At 38.5% G+C, this 18,314-nt stretch overlaps 1 protein-coding gene across 1 annotated transcript in view; it reads left to right on the top strand.

Moving 5' to 3' along the window:
- Window positions 1-18,314, top strand: part of LOC136293056 (sperm-associated antigen 16 protein-like) — a 52,184-nt gene that overhangs the window by 7,808 nt on the left and 26,062 nt on the right. The window contains exons 4-9 of the mRNA XM_066189312.1: window positions 128-255; window positions 4,311-4,448; window positions 9,973-10,080; window positions 11,334-11,451; window positions 12,835-12,904; window positions 17,792-17,934. Of these exons, the coding sequence (XP_066045409.1) occupies window positions 128-255; window positions 4,311-4,448; window positions 9,973-10,080; window positions 11,334-11,451; window positions 12,835-12,904; window positions 17,792-17,934 (705 nt within the window). The remainder of the gene's footprint in view (window positions 1-127; window positions 256-4,310; window positions 4,449-9,972; window positions 10,081-11,333; window positions 11,452-12,834; window positions 12,905-17,791; window positions 17,935-18,314) is intronic.

Here is an 18,314-nt window from a genome sequence, read left to right as displayed (position 1 = left end):
CTGGTCTGTAAAGACAAGGGGAACATTCAGCTGTACTCCAGTGGATCTGTGGCTTTAGATGACTTCAGAAATAGAAAGTGCGATCATGACATTTCTCTTATTAACAGTTATCAAAATTTAATTTCAGGCTTTTCAGTCAGTTGTGACTTCTGAGAAATCGATATCAGAAGTACCTCAAGCAGTGGATGACTACTTCTGCAATTTCCTGGTCAGATTGGGAATGTCTAGAACCCTTGACTGCTTCCAGACTGAATGGTAAAATAATTTAAGTGGCCGTGTTTCTTTGGGAATTAGATGGTCAGGATTCAAATATTTTTGATATTTCAGGATTTTTTTTTTCAGAAGACTCTCCTGAGCACAAGTCATTCTTAAATATGTAGTATCTTAACAAACAAATGTATTCCTGGTTAGAATGAGGAACCCTTGTTTAAGTAGATTTATCAGAATATTTATTAAATGGTAATTTTTGGTACAGCAGTTAACAAATATATATATTTTTTATTTTTTAAGATTTAGTTTATACAGTGATCAGAAGAACAGTAAACTCTTGAGCTGCTGTTTCCTTCTTTTTCCAACCTTTTGCAGATTGCAGGAATTTTGTCCATACCTTAGGCAGAAGTTTAAAGATGGAACTTTGTTTAAATACACCACTCTCTTTATACATCCTACAGGATGTATATTTTTTTTTTCCACTGTTGATTAAAAACTACATGTTAGGAATTCTGCAAAGCTTTGGAGGAGAGCTGAGTTACTTTGGAGCAAAAGATGACACTTGTCATAAAGTTCTCTGGAAATACATGAAGTTACAGACTTGCTTTGAATCAGCAGGTGATGTTGGAGAAATTCTGAGAAGTGGAAACACCTCTCCTTGATTAACCTTGTTCTCAGTTTCAAACGTGAGAAGTTCAGAGGGTTGTTTTTAGTAAAGTCTCCTGAAATTGTGTAATTTGAAAATTAGGAAAAGAAACATTTTTTCATACAAAAGCATTGAAGCTTTTAAATTTTCTTAGAAATACTCTCAGGTGTGGAATCTGTGCTGTCATTTTCAAGGCTCTGGTCTTACTCATCAGTCAGGTGTGGCCTTTGGAATTAATAATGATCTGCTTTTTGGTGGCATAACGGTGGACTTCAGTGATTCCTTGGAGAAGGAGCACTGTACTTCTGTATTCTTTCTCGACAAAAGAACTGATATGAATAGCATTAAGTTTGAAGTCTAACAGTTTTTATGCTAAAAGATAATTAGTACTAGACAGATATAAATAGTGACCTTTTTATGAAGCTGCGGCTTTCTTTGAAGCACTTAAAGTCTGACTTTATATCAATGGCAAAATTCGAATTGCTTTTTAACAGAAAGTGCAGGATTTAACAGGCCCTGTCTTGTGAATTCTTAGCTGTACATATATTTTTCTCTATAAGTAATACTTTCAATTTCAGTAGCTTTACAAATGAGCTCACTGTGTCGGTATCTTCTCTTACTGTATAGAGACTTTCTGCGTTAATACCTTATTTCAAAACGTTTCATGTTGGTTTGAAATGGATAATTTACAACATTAATGAAAGTGAGAGCAGATTAGTGTACTCGGGTTCCTCATTATGTATTGGGACGACACTCTTGCTCTCATGCTGGGGTGATCAAGTACTAATGGAATTTAAAATGAGAAATTAATTAACGTAGAGAAAATTTATCAAAAGGCTGGCTTTGAAATTATTGTCTGTCTGAGATCTAAAGGTCATGTAAATTGGACCAAATTATCTGTGTTTATTTTGGAGTTTGGGAAAACACTGTTACTCTGTGGCTGTATAACATGCCATGATTTGATTAAGGTTTATTTTATGCCAAAACTCCTATTTTTCAGTGAAGTAATGAATAATTTTATTAGAGTTGTAGTGATTTTTTTCTTTAATTATGTAAGCTGTTTTGCACTTAAACTTTTTATTCCCATTATATTTTAAGGAACTTTACAGTTAAACAATTTTTTTAATATCTAATTTTCCATGAAATTTTCCATTGAATTGTTACACAAGACTTGATAGCACTTTTGTTGTTTATTGAAAATATTGGATTGACAGCTTTTAATGTGAAGTGCAGAGGCTGATCAGCTGTGAGTTCCTGCCTCTGTCAGTCTCTCCCTCCTAATCCTGAGAGTCCAGGTCATCCTGAGCTATCAGCTTATTGCAGAGCCTCTGTACAACTTGATTCCTTTGAAATCCAGTTTCTAGGAGTTATAATGTAAAGTATATATTAGTAATAATGTATTATTTTCAGTCAGGCTGCATTGAGCTTTGATGACAAAATCATAGTTAATCATCTGTTCCTTAGGTTTCCAGATTCCTGGTTAATTTTTAATAGTGATTTAAGAATTATAACTCAGTAGTTCTGAGAAGCTTAGTAAAATACCTGTGTGTGCATGGATGTAATTTAATTTCCATGTGCAGTGAAAGAAGTGAGAAGAGCAGTGAGATTTACAGGAGCAGGCTGATGAAACATAATGAGATTTCTCAGTGCTATTTGTTGTGGGGTCTTCCATTTCTGCTACATGCGCAAGAACATTCACTTTCAGTGCTGTTCTTAGACAGGGGCGTAGTGAATTTATTGGTATTAATTGTGTTTCATGAAAATTGTCTATCAGAATTTTTAGCTCTGCTGGAGTTGAGGTTCATCAGTTACCCATGTTTGATGAGTCTTCGTGCAGATACTCGGTGGTTTTCATGGAGTATAGTTAGGGCATTCAGAAATACTTCCAGCAAGTCAAGGAGTTGTGAATTTCTGCCATGAGGCTGCCCTTACTTGGAGTATTTCTGATAGGAATTGTACCTGTGCACCAGTCACTGTTTGGAGGAGAGAAAAAAAGCTTCTTTCTGAGTGTTAAAGCCTGTTCCTACAGTAATTTACTTAAGAAAATAAAGTTATGATAGAATAAATTTTACTGTGGACATGTTCAGATGAATTTTTCAAAAACCTTTTGTCTCCTGATGGTAAAGGTGACAGCTTAATTCAGAGGGATGAGCATTCCAAGAAGTATCCTCAGAATGCAAATACGTAGCTGACTGTAGGAAGTCATTTGGACAGAGACAGTCATTTGGACGTTCCCCTTAAGTTTTTGGAGGATGTTGAGTAAAGGTTCTTTTTTTAGAAATGCTTTTTTGTTTCAACAGCGTGGCTATTGATGAATGATATTGGTGCTTACTGTCTTTAGATTTCAGATCTGCTGCTTACATCCAGGGGCAGGGGATAGTGTTCAGTATGATTTTTATTTCTATTTACTTCTGTTCTCTTCATACTTCCTTATTACTTGGAAACAACAACAACAACAAAAAAGCACAGATACAGTATATTTTTCACCTGAAAAGGCAAAGAATGTTCATGCTGCTCCTTCTAGTGGGCTCCCACCCAGAACATCTTCCCAGCAGGGAAGGTGATTGTGGGGTCATGGTGTTTTATTGGATTTAAGTTAGTTACAGCTCCGTGCAACCTCTGCTGAGCTGATGTCATGGCTGAGGTCTCACTCTTCTGTCTGCACTGTATTCTTAGGTTTTACTGACATATCACCAAAAGATGGATGGTCCTAAAAGGGGGATATTGAATGAGTAGATGTTATTGCTGGAGCTGTAGGAATTCCTGGGGTGCTACTCAGCATTCCAGGCTGCTTCAGGTATTTTTGCTTCTTAAAATCCAAGTCAGTCTGTGCAAGTATTTAAGTAAAGCAACCTTGAGCCTTCTACAGCATGGAATCAAGTGTTCTCAGGGCCTGGTAAAATAGGTAAATATTGGTAAATATAATTAAATAAGGAGAGGGAAAATAAACAGGAAGGAATGAAGGAATTTCCGTAGGTGAGCTCTGTATTCCATGTTGAAAATGGCTCATTCATCCTTCTTATCTGCAGCTTACTTGAGTCCTCAAAAAAGAAAAAAAAATCTTGATGTAGTTGAGCATGTGAGATAAAAAGGACTGTGAGTATATCCAAATGCTGTTTGAACAAGAGTATTTGTTTCTGCCTTTTATTTAAGCTGTTTAAAAGAAAGGAAGAAAATAATTTTTTAATGTGAAGTACTGTGTTAGGTGTTTTGATTGTTATGAGCAATACACATTTTAGAATGAAAAGCACTAGAATAGAGCAGTATGGTGGGGCAGCGAATTCACGGCTGTGAATACTTAGCGATCACAGAAGCTAAATGCTTTAAGATGGTAAATCTAAAAATGTGATTCTAGTTCAGGTAAATGGTAGCACAAGAAGGAAAACATAAGTGGAGTGAGGGAGTGGGAACATGGAACAAAATAAGTAGAATAAATCTGTCTGTTTTCTGCCAGGTACGAGCTCATTGAGAGAGGTGTGCTCGCAGCTGGTGATGCGGGGCTGGTCCCAGACGTGTACACCCACAACCAGCAGCTTGAGACTGAGATTCTGAGCCTGAAGAAAGAGCTGGAGGACTGCAAACGCTCTGTCACGTGTGTTATTTGCTTTGATTGAAACTTTTATATATGCTAGCAGATGGCCAGATAAAGTAAACCCAAATACTTAGTGAAAAGTAGCAAGTTCCTGTTTGTTATGCTGGCTACACAGACTTTTACTTCTAGGTGACATTTATAATTAAAGTTCAAGTTTTTCTCAGTTCTGTTAGAAATGTAAATCTTAATTTCTTTTATTTGTATTTACTAGTCCAAAAATAATTTTCAGTATCCAGTAATCATAACAAATTACTGCAGAGAATCATGAGAGCCTAATAGGTAGAACCAAAAAATAAATTGTTATGTGCATTTTGTATTACAGTGCTATAAATTACAGCTACCACAAACCTTCAGTGTGGGGAAAAAAATCACTATACATTTATTCTTCATTTTTTTAATTACAAAACATCTATCACTCTGGGCCTAGTGGTAATGGTGTGTCAGTGTAAATTACCATCATTGATTATACTCATGTGCACATTGTAGCAGTTTACAAGTCTGCAGTACTTCAGTCATGGAGGTTTAAATACTTGGCCCGTAAAATGGAGAGGTGTGGTAATGAACTCTGTGTCACATGGCCTTTTGTGGAGAATGGTGTTTGCAGGTGTGTGTGTTCAGTGAGAAGGTACTCTGAGGCCTGATGGTGCACTCACTTCAGATTTGCCAGTGTGTGGTTTCGAAACATGGAGCTGTAAGGTTAATTCCATCTCTTTGATCTTCCTCAGGATTGCTCAAGTTGCTAGTTTTCATTTAGGCTGTTCCTTTCTATGAAAAAAACCCCAAAACTATTCAAATGTTAAATAATCATTGCTGCTGATAATGGTAATTTAATTATTTTCTGATTGTAATGATTTATTACATTTTAAATTAATGAATTAATTGGCCACAGTTAAGTAGTTAAATAAACAGCGGCAACAATCGAGTCAGATATTGTGTGGTCTCAATATAATGATGCATTGCGAGGCAGACCGTAGAGAAAACGTGTCCTTTTTTAATCTGCAGTTTCTTTGGACAATGGGTACTCAAAGATTGTGTCTCACATGATTGGGGGAGAATAAGAAGCAGTCAGGTAAAAAGAGTAAAAGAAGGAAGGACAAAAATGTGGCCCTCATCAAATTTATCCTTGACAGTAGTCATTTCAATGAGCTTTATTTTCTTTTTTCCCCTCCTTTTCTCTCTCTTCCTCCCCCTCTTCACCCCTTCTATGTATCACAATGGGCTGTAACAAAATAATCTGAGTGGATTATGACTTGATAAGAGTTTTCCTGGGTTTGTCATGTTGCTACATGATTATTTAACAATATAAAGCTCAAGCTCATTTCACCATGGTCTGAATGAGCTGGGGTTTTTTTCATAAGAATACCTTTCTACTCCACGGGGTGCCAGGAAAGTTTTTATAGCAGCTGTCTGGTGAGAAGGCTGAAAGATGACATGATAATGTGCAACTGGGAGCAGGCAGGAGAGGGAAAGGAGTGCTGTTATATTGAGTAGCTGCAGGCTCTCGGTTAGATAAAATCCCAACACTCAAGTTCAGTCCACAAACTGAAACTGGGCCCTGCTTTTTCACATTCTGGTGCTTGTTGAGACCTGAAGTATCAGCACTCTGGTGGCAAAGAGATGGGTCACATCGCTGGTTTTGGTTGCAGAGAGGGCACCGAGATTCAGGGCAGTTCTGTGTGACACAGATTCTGTGTGAGCACATCTTGGTCACTGGTGTTTCTGTTACACACTGCAGGTACTCTGCGTGTGCCTTGTGAAAACACTGCTGAAACCAGAGCCCCCATTTGTCCACTTGCCGGGAGAGCTTTATTTCCATACTCTGTCAGCTGTTACTGGAATGCAGTACAGGCAGGGGTAAACCTTGGTCTGTGCCGACAGTACCCTGTCACTATTACACTTTTCAGCCTTTTCATTTCAGATTACTTTCAAAGATCCCACTAATCCTAATGGTTAAAGTTCAGCACTTGTGACATTCATTTCGTATACATTGTTTCGAATAATCTATGAATTAAACCAGCACTGCTTCTGAGCTAATTGAAATGTGTGAAATTGAGCTTTTTTTGCTCTACATACCATGGGCTACAGTTTTCTTTTATGCCTTTTGGATGAACCCTGGTGATAATACTCTATACTAAATCCATTTAGTGTGGTGACTGGTAACAGCATTTTTTCTTGTTCCTGCATTCAGTAACTTGAGTCACTGCCTTTGCTGTAGTAAAGTAAATACTCCTGCAGGAGCCAAAATTACCTGGAGGACAACGTGAGTTTTCAGGTTTTCAGAGGGAATGACTCAGAAAGCAGAATGCCTGAGAGCACGGGTGAAATGCTGATTTGTCTGGTTAGAAACCAGGGATTTGTGAGCAGGCAAAGTCCTGTGTTTTGCTCTGTGGATTACTCAGTAAAAATTGATTGAGAGCTACAGTGCTGTGAAATGTATTTGAGGGAAGCTTTTAATTACGCTTGGTCTTTCTGAACTTGGTACTCTTCACGGCCATCTTGCAGAAGAGAGATGTTATTTGGGACTTAGGCAGTATGGGGGCCCAGGATAAATGGCTGTAAACCAATTACCTCCTGCTTTAATGTTGTTTAGCAATTGGTGGAAGACATTTAGTGTCTAGAAGCAAACTGTAATTGTATTTTGGGTATTTTAATACAGTATTTACATGATTACATGCAAGCAGGGGGGAAAATTGAGTAGATTGCAGGCTGTTGGTTAGATTTCTCTGTGGTGTTTCATTATTTAAAGAGAAAATTAAAGTTAGCTTCATTTCCTCTGTATCGTGAGCATATATTTTTTATAGCTGGTGCAATGTCTGAAGGCATCTTGATATGTCTCCATACATTAAAAGAAATAAATAACAGCATGATCCTTTTACTCCAAAACCAAGTATAGTTATCATCTTAAGGTTTAGATACACTACTAATCTTTATTTAAATGATTTCTAAAAATGACCATGGTGTGGTGACAGAAAGCAAAACCATTTTTACATTGGTTTGCTATGTGACATTAGTTAAATGGTACCTCAAATGTGTTCCCATTCTTTTATCTTGAAGGCTGCATTTGAGCCCCAGCTGATTGCTCAGAGGTGTTGTTATCTGCTGAATGTTTCCCTAATGGAAGCATGGGCTTTCCTCCCAATATGCAGGAAAAAAATTGTAAATAACACTGAAAATTGTTAACTGTTCAACGAGACTGTTTAATTCTAATTCATCATCTTCAGTGGTGTCTGGTCACTTAATATTCTGGTAACATTTTTCTGAACTGCGAATAGATTGCAATTTGATATCCATGTTAAACTCTGCCTGTCTGATGATATGAAATCGTTTGCATCCCAGATGTTTTTGTGTTTTCCTATGGCCAGACAGTGTCTGTTGCCTATTTATTTAAACATGTGCAGTCAGACAAATTCTGTGTCAGGGTAACATTGTGTTGGTCATGGGGACTGTGAACTTTGATATTTAAAAGCTCTTTAAATGTTTAGGAATTTCTCACGTAGATGGAATCAAAGTTGTGTCAAGCTTTTTCTCGAGGTGTGTAGTTGAGTTCACAGCATCGAGTGTAAACCTTTACAGGTACCTTTCTTTCCTTTTTTGGAAGCATAGCACACACCCAGCTTACAGCCAAAGTAATGGTCAAAATATAAAGTAATCCTGGAAGTCATATTTATTATTTTGGTTAGTGATATTAGCAACAAAATTCTCAGTTCAACTCCTGTTTCCATGCCAAAATCTAACTATTCCTGCACATATTTCCCCCCTTACACCATGAAGAAAATAAAATGCACACTTTTGTGTTGTGGATCATATTTAAATGTAGCTGTTTAATTTCGTGGTGCATTGAGCATCTTTGTGGCTAAGTGGCATGTGAACTAGATAGAGTAAAAGCCTGAAAGTATATGTTTTCTAAAACTGTCTTTCAATTAAAATTTTAGGGCTACAACTTGCAGCGTCTTGGGGAATGTGGTCCCACCCAAATGAAGTGGGATCAGGGCATGTAACTTGCCTCTGAAAATCCTTACTTGGGTTTGTGGCACCCTGTCCTCTTCTGTTTTAACAGAAATTTTACTTGCCGGAGAGAAGTTTAAATGGAGAGACCTGCAGACTCTGACATAAATCTTCCCTAAAAGAAATGGATATTGGCTTTTCTATGGCTGTAGCAACATCTTTTATGCTCAGAACAAGCCATCTGCTGAGCTCTGAAGGGGCAGGGTTTGCATTCAAGGTTTTTATGGCAAGTCAGATTTTGAGCGTGGTGTGGTGAGGGAGTTGTTTCCCCGAACTGTCCTGACACCACTGATTCATTTACCTCTCTAATGTTTGTAGAAGCCTGAGCTTTGAATTAATGTGGGCTTTGAATCCCCTACCAGTTCCTCTGTTTCCCAGCTCGTGGTGTTTGTGCACACATCAGATCAGGATATCTAATTTCAGCTTTCACCCAGAGCTGAAATGAATTCACGGGGCTCTCCTTCAGGCCTGTGCTACAGGCACCAATTCACGTACAAATGCACATGTGGCAGTATGGTAGTTTGGATAGGTAACAAATGGAGTGCTTGCATTTACAGCAAATATAAATTATTTCTGTGAGTAAATTATTTATAGTTTAAATTATTTAATATAATGCACTGGCAGTTATGGATCTTTTTCCTGGACCTCTGATTTTGGCATACTCAGTTTTCATTTTGGTTTTACCTAATTCTTCAGCTCCTGTTGCAGAGGAAATGAGCCTCATTTCTGCAAGAAGCAAATGTCTAATTTCAGTGCAAGTTAATTTTAAGCTTCCTTTGCAATTAAACAATTCATCTGCTAATCTTTCCTGCCAAACCCAGTAACAGTAAAGGCAAGGAGAAAATGTACTGAATATATGCAGAGTATTTTCTTTTTAAGTTTATTGAGCAGAGCATCTCAGGGGGCCCCATGGCTCTGTGTGTAGAGTGTGCTCAGAGAATAACAGGTTATCAGTATGTTTACAATTAATTTTGGAATGGAGTCCTTTTGCTGCCTGCTCTCACATCCAGGGAACACCTGGGGACAGGTTACAGACGTGATTGAAGAGAGTCTAAAATGTTTTTGGCCCATCTTTTTCCAGAAGGCTGTCCAAATTAATGTGCAAGGCAACAATACAGATGTGGTGTAAATATTTTTTTAAAAAAATAAATATTTTCGGTATATTATCAGTATTACCAATACACTTTAACATAGAATTTTAAACAAGAGGATTGGGTTTTGTACCTCCATGAGACTCCTTGTGCTTAACATAAAGCTGACCTCAACTCTGAGATTAATAATGCCAGAATCCTTATGGATTCTGTCTGAAGGATCTGAGGGAAATAGAAGAGTACCCATGGTTTTGAACCTCAAAAGTACATATTCTCCAGCACAGGTTGTACTACCAAGAACTTCCAGCTTAGATACGGTAGACATGTGGAGATCTGAAAATTAATTCCATATGTATTCAGCATACCTTGATGCAATTCACAGGAGGAGACTAACACTGCTGCCTTGCATTTTCTGTTTTCACACACAGTAAAACGGAGGAGGCTCTCCTAAAAATGCAGAAAGAACGAGACTTCCATCGAATGCATCACAAGCGAGTGGTCCAGGAGAAAAACAGGCTGATTAGTGACATGAAGAGGTACAACATAATTTTAATTGCTATACATGTAGAATTAAATATAATGTTTTGAATTGTTGCCTGACAATGAGGTAACACTGTGGAATCTGAAGTGAGTCTAGCTGCATTTAGTTATGTCTTGGTAAACAACAGCTCCGTGTGACCATCCTGCCACGCAGATCAAAGAATTTCCAATGATTTATTTATGGTGGATTTTCTATGGCGCAATATGCTTTAACGAGTACGTAGTATTTCTAATAGTTAGAAACAAAAATGAGTTGGTTTTTTTTACCCAGATCTTTTGCCATTAATAGGTGGTGATTTCTGTTTAAAACCTTTGCCTGTTTTAAGGGTTACTGGTGTCACACCGAGTTCAGAACCTTTGCATTCCAGATTCTCTGAGTTGTTATTTTCTGTCCTCTTGAACTACCAGTAAGAAACTTGGTATGTTGCTTTGGTTGCAAATAGGCCCAAACTAATCCATTGCTACTGAGTTATGGTGATTTAATTTCTAAATAGGAGCTGAGTTTAGAATCTCTTCTTCGCACATGTTTTAAAATAACACTGGGGAGTGGCTTCTGCAGCTCCAGTTAATTCCCTGAGTTTTGTTGGTATTGTTATCAACCAGTGCATGTAATAGCAGCTCTGTGTTGTGTATCTCCACCCTTGGAATGCATACGTGCTAATGCAAGAGAGCACTCTACACTGCTCTGTCCTCTGTGACTCAGCATTTTGCAGGATGCAGTGCTGCTGGAGCTCTTGGTGTCACGTGTTTCTTGTGAGAGATTACATGTCTGAATCTTAGTTTGTCTGAAGAATTCAAGTGCTTAAGTATTCAGTGTAACATGTTGTGAGAAGAGAGATCAGGATCCTATTATCACTGTTTTGTCCAGATGAGGATCTTATTTGGCAGTCAGATAACAGCTGTAGTTCTTTCTTCCAGTGAAATACAGTCCACCTGTAGGAAAACAAATAGCCAAACATAACGTGCAGTGTGTGTATGAAGGATTAACAACAGGACAAAATTAGATGAATTGTTTTAAGATGTGACCAAACAAGCTGTGAATCCTCTTATTCATTCATCTGACTTTTTTTTTTCTCCTTTGTTGTGGTATTGCAGTTGGTTGGTTACATACTAAACAGCTTTGCTGTCTCCTCTGTGTTGACCTTTTGGTAATTTTACTGATTTGTTTGGGGAGGGGAAAAGTTATGCAGATATAAATCTCTGATTTAACTCATCTATGAGGAATCATTTTTCCTCCTCTTGCTTACAGGCTGAAGGCACATTATGCATCCTATGAACCAATGCTGAAGCAGCTGTCAGAAAAATACCAGAAATCAATGACACAGAAAATGTTAATCAGTTTGGAGAGAGACAAAGCAATGGGACAGGTAAAAATGTGGTGAACACCAGTTGCACAGCTGTAAGGAAGCTTCTGGTTTTTACTTTGGTAAATGCACAGGACATTTCTGGTAAAACACTCCCTTATGAAGTATTCTGAAGCAGAATATTTTGTGAGTTTCATGATTTGGTGAAATGTTAGCAGTGGAAGTATGAAACATAGTGCCACAGAATAATAGATGTCAGTGTGTATTTGCTCAGTGCTGCTCTACATGAGTCAGCAGTGTGCAGCAGGTGTGATATTCACACAGATTCCCATGCTTCCATCTATGCCTTTGGAAGTAGCTTATTTTAACTTCCTTTATTACTGTTAATTATTTTATTTTTTCCTAAATATACCCAGGAGTGACCTGCTAGTTTAGCAAAAAAAAAAAAAAAATACGCAAAGAGATCAGAGACAGCTTTTCTGTCTTGAGTGGAATATTTGAACATATTTTTTACTTCTTTAATCTTACCTGATCTATACAAGATATGCTGCCCCTTTGACAGAAAGCAGTATGAGCACAGGTAGGAGGGATGACAGACAGAAAATTACTTTGCATGTATTTAAGAGAAGAAGTAGGAGACAGAAAGAAAAAATCCTACCCAAATGCATTTTGGCAGTAGCATCAATTATATGTGGGTAAAATGAAAGGAATTTGCCGTGTTCACACCCTCTTCTCATAGTCTTCATCTCTCATTTCCTCCTTTCCTCTGCCTCCAGTTGTTCTCTGGTCACCTCAGGGCTTACTTATAAAACAGAGAGGATTATATGTTTGAAATTTCAGTAAGGAAAAGAAAATGCCCTATAGGAAAAGGAAGTTTATGCCCATATGGAATTCTGCTGAATCAGGAGTACAAAACATGGAACAACTCCAATCCTATGAAATTTCAGGGGCATGCATAAATATATATGTGTATATATATATTGATATATATTTATGTAGGACCTTTGCATTTATGAACTGTATTCATTCCAGAGCAATGAGTTTTTTCTAATGGATAACACCATATTTTGTGACTTTTTGTTGTGACTAAGCTGTAAGTCCTATTGTGCCATTAAATTTGAAATCAGTGCAGTAACAGCAGTTGCTGAAAAGTTGCTGCTGTAGTCAAAACCCTGGTATTCTGTATATCTGCATTGTTTTAATAGAGTTGTAAAAGTGTTTTGAGAGATTCTGGGTGGCTTGTGTTTTATTGCATTGTTGCTCTGGGTCTTTCCAAAATCTTGAATTAGGAGTTATGCTCATAACTTAGAGACGATAATCAAGAGTAAAAAATTATAGATGGAATTAATGAAGTGCACCAACATGAATACCGTGTGTTGTGAACAGACACCTCAAAGTACTGTTTTCATATTTATTCCTCTTGTTCTTTCCTCTTTTTAAATTTAGGTTACAGGTTTGCAGGCTGCATTAGAAAGTTTAGAGTCCGGATACACGAAGCAGAGCTCTGAGACAAAAGGTAAAATATTCCCATCACCAGGCTCAGACTGGTTATGTATTTTTTTTGGTTGATGTGATGCATCTCAAATACAGTGTATCAGTAAATCAGAAATATTTGCACTGCGTTTTATCAGCTGACCTGGAGTCTGAGCAGCAGTTTTATCATTTGAATATTTTATTCTGAAGTGTGTTCACTAAGGAGAGTGAGACTGCTGGAGGCAATATGGAATATATGAGTAACTTGGAAGGACTTTGTCCTAGAAGTATATTTCATGACTGATTTTGTTACTGTATCTGCTGATATTCCCTATTTTGTGTGTGCATGTGTTCTTTCTCAGCTCACCCTTCAGGAAGCATACATAGAAACATTTTGACAATCCTGGTATTATGAAGTCCAGACTCTCATTTTTACAGAAGATTGCTAAGATGATATAATACCTGCTGGAATAGTATCTGTATGGTACCACACTACTTCCCTGTGTCATTTTTACATTATTTTTTCTAACTCCATCAGGAAAACCCTAGCACCTCTGCTTTCCTAAGTAAATGAAGCTCATGCTATCACATTCTCTGAGAGCATCAATCCCACTAATAATTTTGAACCTATTTTTCAATTGCAGCTACATTTGATAGTAAGGTAAGTTTCAAAGAAGCCAGGTGTCCTAAATTCTCCTGAAAATAAGTGGGATGGTGCAAAAGGGGAGTGGTGAGCTCCGTCCTCTGACCAACAGAGTATTCACATGTGAAGGGGATGTTGCACCTGCCTTAGTCATGAGCAGGACTCCCATAGATAATGGTTTACCTGAAGTTAGGGAACTCTACAAGTATTATACGACTTCCAGGTGAAGAATTTGTTCCAATTAAGGCAACTTCAATACCTGTTTGTTTTGTGGTTTGGGGCTGAGTTTGTTTGGTTTTTTTTTGGGGGGGGGGGGGAGGGTTTCCCCCATGTGTTAAAGCCCAAACCTCCTTTGGCGCTGGTAACACACCCCAGGTAAAAAGCCATTGAGTTATCCCAGACTTTGACAATCAAGCTTCATTAGTTCCCATGTTCATGGAATTACTGCCACTGTGTGAAGTTCCTCTAGAAAACACAAGGCTGAGAAAAAGAATAGTGGCCACATGCATTTATTTTGGGATTTTTTTTTTGTGTTTCTAGTTGAGTGAAGAGGCTGGGAAGCATTGCCTTCTTTTCCTATTAAGGTACACTCTGGATTGAGGATCCATAGTGTGGGATCTTCCCCTTGCTCATGTTTTACAGTGTGGTTGCCCCGTCTGTCTCCTTTTCATATTAAGCACACTTCCATTTGTTATTTGATTCTAAAAACCACTCTCTGGCTGTTCAGTCTTGTTCATTCTCCAGAAATCTTGAGAGCCTTTTGTAATACCAAGAAGTGACAAGTAAGGGAGCCATTTGATAAATAATTATATTAAAAAAACCCTTGTCAGTCTCCAACACAAATTAAGCTCATCAGCCACCCACATACTTCTACAAGTCTTAATTTGCTTCATACCTTAGGTTTCATAAATTAATCAGTATATCAATTCATTTTCTTTCAGTGCTTTGTCCTCTAATACTACATAATTTTTATTGCCCTCTGTAGGCCATACTCATGTCTCAGTGGGTAATATTGTCTCTTTTTAAAATACTTTCTGCTGCCTCTTGAAAGGTGATCATGTTCTGTTCCCTCTTGATTTCTTCTTCATGAGATCGTATAAGAAACATGGATTTTTCTTGGATACTGGAGAAACGTTTGCGTAATTTTTCTCAAAATTCAGATTGCTGTTGGAGTTGGAAATCTGGGCTGTAAGGAGACTTCCAGCTGCACTTTTTAGTCTTCTGGGCTGACTTCTGTGCGTTGGTATGCTTGAGTTAGAGGACAGTGCACACCCAGAGTGGCAGGTGATCCTTGGCCAAGCTGAGCTGCCTCTCCTGGCAGGTGTCTGCTTTCCCTGCAGTGCAGAGCCTGAAGGAAGGAGGAGGGCTCTGCCCAGCAGCAGGGGATTGCCCTTCACTGCTCCTGAGGCTGCATTTGTCCCACAGCCTCACCTGACCGTGGAACACCTGGAATGCTGGCTGGGCTAGAGGGCACTGAGAGTGGCTTTTAATTGGTTTTGGATTTGCTGAACTGTGAGGTTCTGTACATCCGCTTCAAGTAAACAGGAGAGGAACTTTGTACAGGGGCATGTAGTGACAGGACAAGGGGGACTGACTTCGTGCTGAGGGATAATAGGTTTAAATTAGATATTAGGAAGAAATTGTGCCCTGTGAGGGTGGTGAGACCTGGCACAGGTTGCCCAAAGAAGCTGCCCCATCCCTGGAAGTGTTCCAGGCCAGGTTGGACAGGGCTTGGAGGAAGTTGGGGTGGTGGAAGGTGACCAGCCCACGGCAGAGGGGTGGAAGTGGGTGAGCTTTAAGGCACCTTGCAACCCAAACCAAATTGTGGGTTTGGTTGTAGTTTGGGGCTGTTTTTTTTCTCTCTGAGTCATATAGTGCACAATAAAGAACAAAGGGGAGCTAATTAGTATTCACAGCGAGTTTGCATTGTAAATTTGTATCTGGCAGCTAGGTAGAAAAAAAATTAACAGTACTTAATTTTAGGGCAACTATTCTGGACTTTATTGCTCAGGCATTTGATGTAGGAGCTTTCATCCTGCTACATTTCAAGCAATTGAAGATAGCATCCACAATACAGAGCATGTAATTTATTTACTAGCAGTTTTTTGCTGTCTCACTGTCAGCCTGCTGTTCAGCTTTGTACGGAAATCCTTCAATAGAAAAATATCTAATAATTTTAAAGACACCTAAAGAAACCTAATTCTTGCCTTGCTTGTTTCAAATTGATATGAAGGGCTTGTAGTAGTTGGAGAGGAACTAGTTAGCAATTATCGTTAGGACTTTCTCATCTTGTAGGCTGGTTCTCTCTCTCTGATGCCCACTCAGAAATCAGCTCTGAAAAAAAATTGTACTTTGAGTTCAGATTACTTTTTAAAAAGTAGTGGATTTTTTTTTTTTGAAGGATATTTGCATTAAAAGCTGGTGGTGTTTTAAATCTAGTCCTTCCTGATCTGGTAGCAAGATCATACATAGAGGAGTCTAATTATCAAAGCGAGTGAGCTGATATTTTATTTAGGATATTATTGTGTGTTAACAGTGCTTGCACCCTTCCTTACGGGTCAAAACACAGTGTTAGGTGGTGCTCTGAAAAAAGACCCCTTTTGCCTGCAGGAATTTAGCAGTGATTGTGCCTTGCTTATAAACCTAAGTGAGCACTGCTGTAGCAGCTGGTTCTAAACATGTTATAAAACTGCCCCTTGCTCAGTACTCTTCTTGTATTTTCTGAAAACAGCAGCTGCTTATTTATTACCCAATTATATTCAAAAGTTAAACTCAATGAGTTTCTTTACTCATGGTTGAATTAACTCATTGCTAAGACTGTTAGCTGTGCTTTTCCTTTCCTTGATCTGATGCAATTGCAGTTAGAAGGTCATGCAAAAAGAAATTTGAAATGAGCCTGGTTGTGCCCATTCCATGTGCATTGCAGTCAGAATAGAAAATCTTTAAACCTAAGCTGTTGATATCTAAGTGCAACAGTGCTTTGGAACTCATTCTTCCTTTTTTTTTTTTTCATAGTTACTGTCTTTTAAAGCTCTGGAACTGTCATAACACTGTTGCCTTATAGGTCTGTGTATCTCAAAAGGACCAACATACCAAATGCTCTGTGAGCTATCCATGCTAGTGGATAGCAGTTACTAAGTGAGCAGAAGGTGTTAGACATTCAAACCAATTTTGCTGTTTACTTTTCCTCAGGGAAAGTTATTATTCAGGATATCTGTGGCAGTAGCTTCAACTTTTAAAACAGTGAGAATACATAAATACTAAAGGGTTTTTTTTATCCAAGTGTAGTTCTTTCTACCAGTTCCAGCTGTACTCAGGTTGGGTATACAGGAAGGTTTTCTGTTGCTTGATCTGCTTTTTTTGCCTCAAGAGTGGAGGGAGTGTTTGGGGTTTTTTCCCTGCTTTAAGTCATCAGGATTGCATTTTGGTGTAAAACCATTTTACAAGAGCAATCATTTAGAGTAGCATAATGTGAACTACATTTGTTTCAGTCTGGATTTTAGCTGTATAATGTGGTTTTTCAATCAGAGATTTTTTTTTTTTTTTCAAAGAACTGGAGTGATATAAGTGCCCAAATCCTGTTGGAAATCAGTATTACATTCTTTTTGATGTAGACCCATGTACAACCAACAGAGCACTGCAACAAGATGCAGGGATCCCAGAGGGCTGTGTTTGGATCTGTATGAGCTGCCTGTGCAAAGGCTGTCAGAGAGCAGTGTCCTTTCTGCCACGTCATGGCAGATGCCTTGTGCTGTAGTCCACGTGTGCTGTACTCTTCATCCCATCCCTTTCAACCTTTGATGATTTAAAGCCGTGTTACCTGCTTAGGGTTTCTCTACTGAGTTACCTATTCATCAGTAATTCCTTGTTTGAAAGGCGGGTTGGCAGAAAGCGCAGGGAAACAAAAGGAATTACGAGCTGAAAATCAGGATGTTGCACTGGTGGTGGGTACTGGATAGGATGCAGTGAGCTGATGTTTCCTGTGGCTCTGAGGGATGTGAAAGAATGCATCCATTTCCCTGTGACTCTCTCTGTACTGCAAGATTATTGCATTTTTAGGGCCAAGCCTAGGGTACCCTTTAGGTAAGACGAAATGTTTTGTGGAGCAGAGATACACGTTGCCCTGGAATATTTTATATGGATGGCACCGTAACCTGAATGTCTTCTCATTTAAAGTGGTCTTTGAGGATTTCACATGTCTGGCTAATATTAAGTAAGGAGATAGCTTCCAGAAGAGTAAATAAAGAGTATTCTGATGATATCTTTGTTGGTTTTATTTTATGGTAGGCCATGATTGTACAAGGAAGAAAGAGTTTGAAGGTCCCACCCAGAAAGCTCTTCGGGAAGCCAGGCAGCAAAAATTCCTTGTTGTTGCAAGCTCTTCCTGTGGTCCAGATGAAGAGAAGAAGATGGGCAGGGGCAATCTAAAGGTACTGTGTCCTTTTCCAGTATCAGTCCTCTTTATACTAAGTGCTGTGCTGAAAGACACCTGTCCAGTGTCATTAAAAGAAGTTCTGCTTAGTTGAAGTAAATAGGACAGGTAGGTAACAAGGTTTTTATTTTAATACAAGTTTGTATTACAATTAGATTTTTAGGGAATTATAAGAACTCTGATTAATTGAAGCTGGCAGTCTGCTTTTTGAGAATCCAGTGTAATCACCTAGCAGAGGAGGAGCACCGCCTGTAATTGCTTCTTGCTCTGTTGTGCTTCTTTTGCTTTTGTAACTTGAGAAAACCCTGATGTGTTCCATAATGCTTGCAAACCTTTCCAGCATTTCAGACTGTTCCAGCTGGGACTAGAAGGGACAAC

The sequence above is a fragment of the Chamaea fasciata genome, unplaced genomic scaffold (genome assembly GCF_029207755.1).
Source record: "Chamaea fasciata isolate MVZ Bird 193981 ecotype frontalis unplaced genomic scaffold, bChaFas1.0.hap1 SCAF_8, whole genome shotgun sequence".
Lineage (NCBI taxonomy): Eukaryota > Metazoa > Chordata > Aves > Passeriformes > Sylviidae > Chamaea > Chamaea fasciata.
The sequence above is the reverse complement of the archived record's forward strand: the minus strand, read 5'-3'. Positions and strand labels throughout refer to the sequence as shown.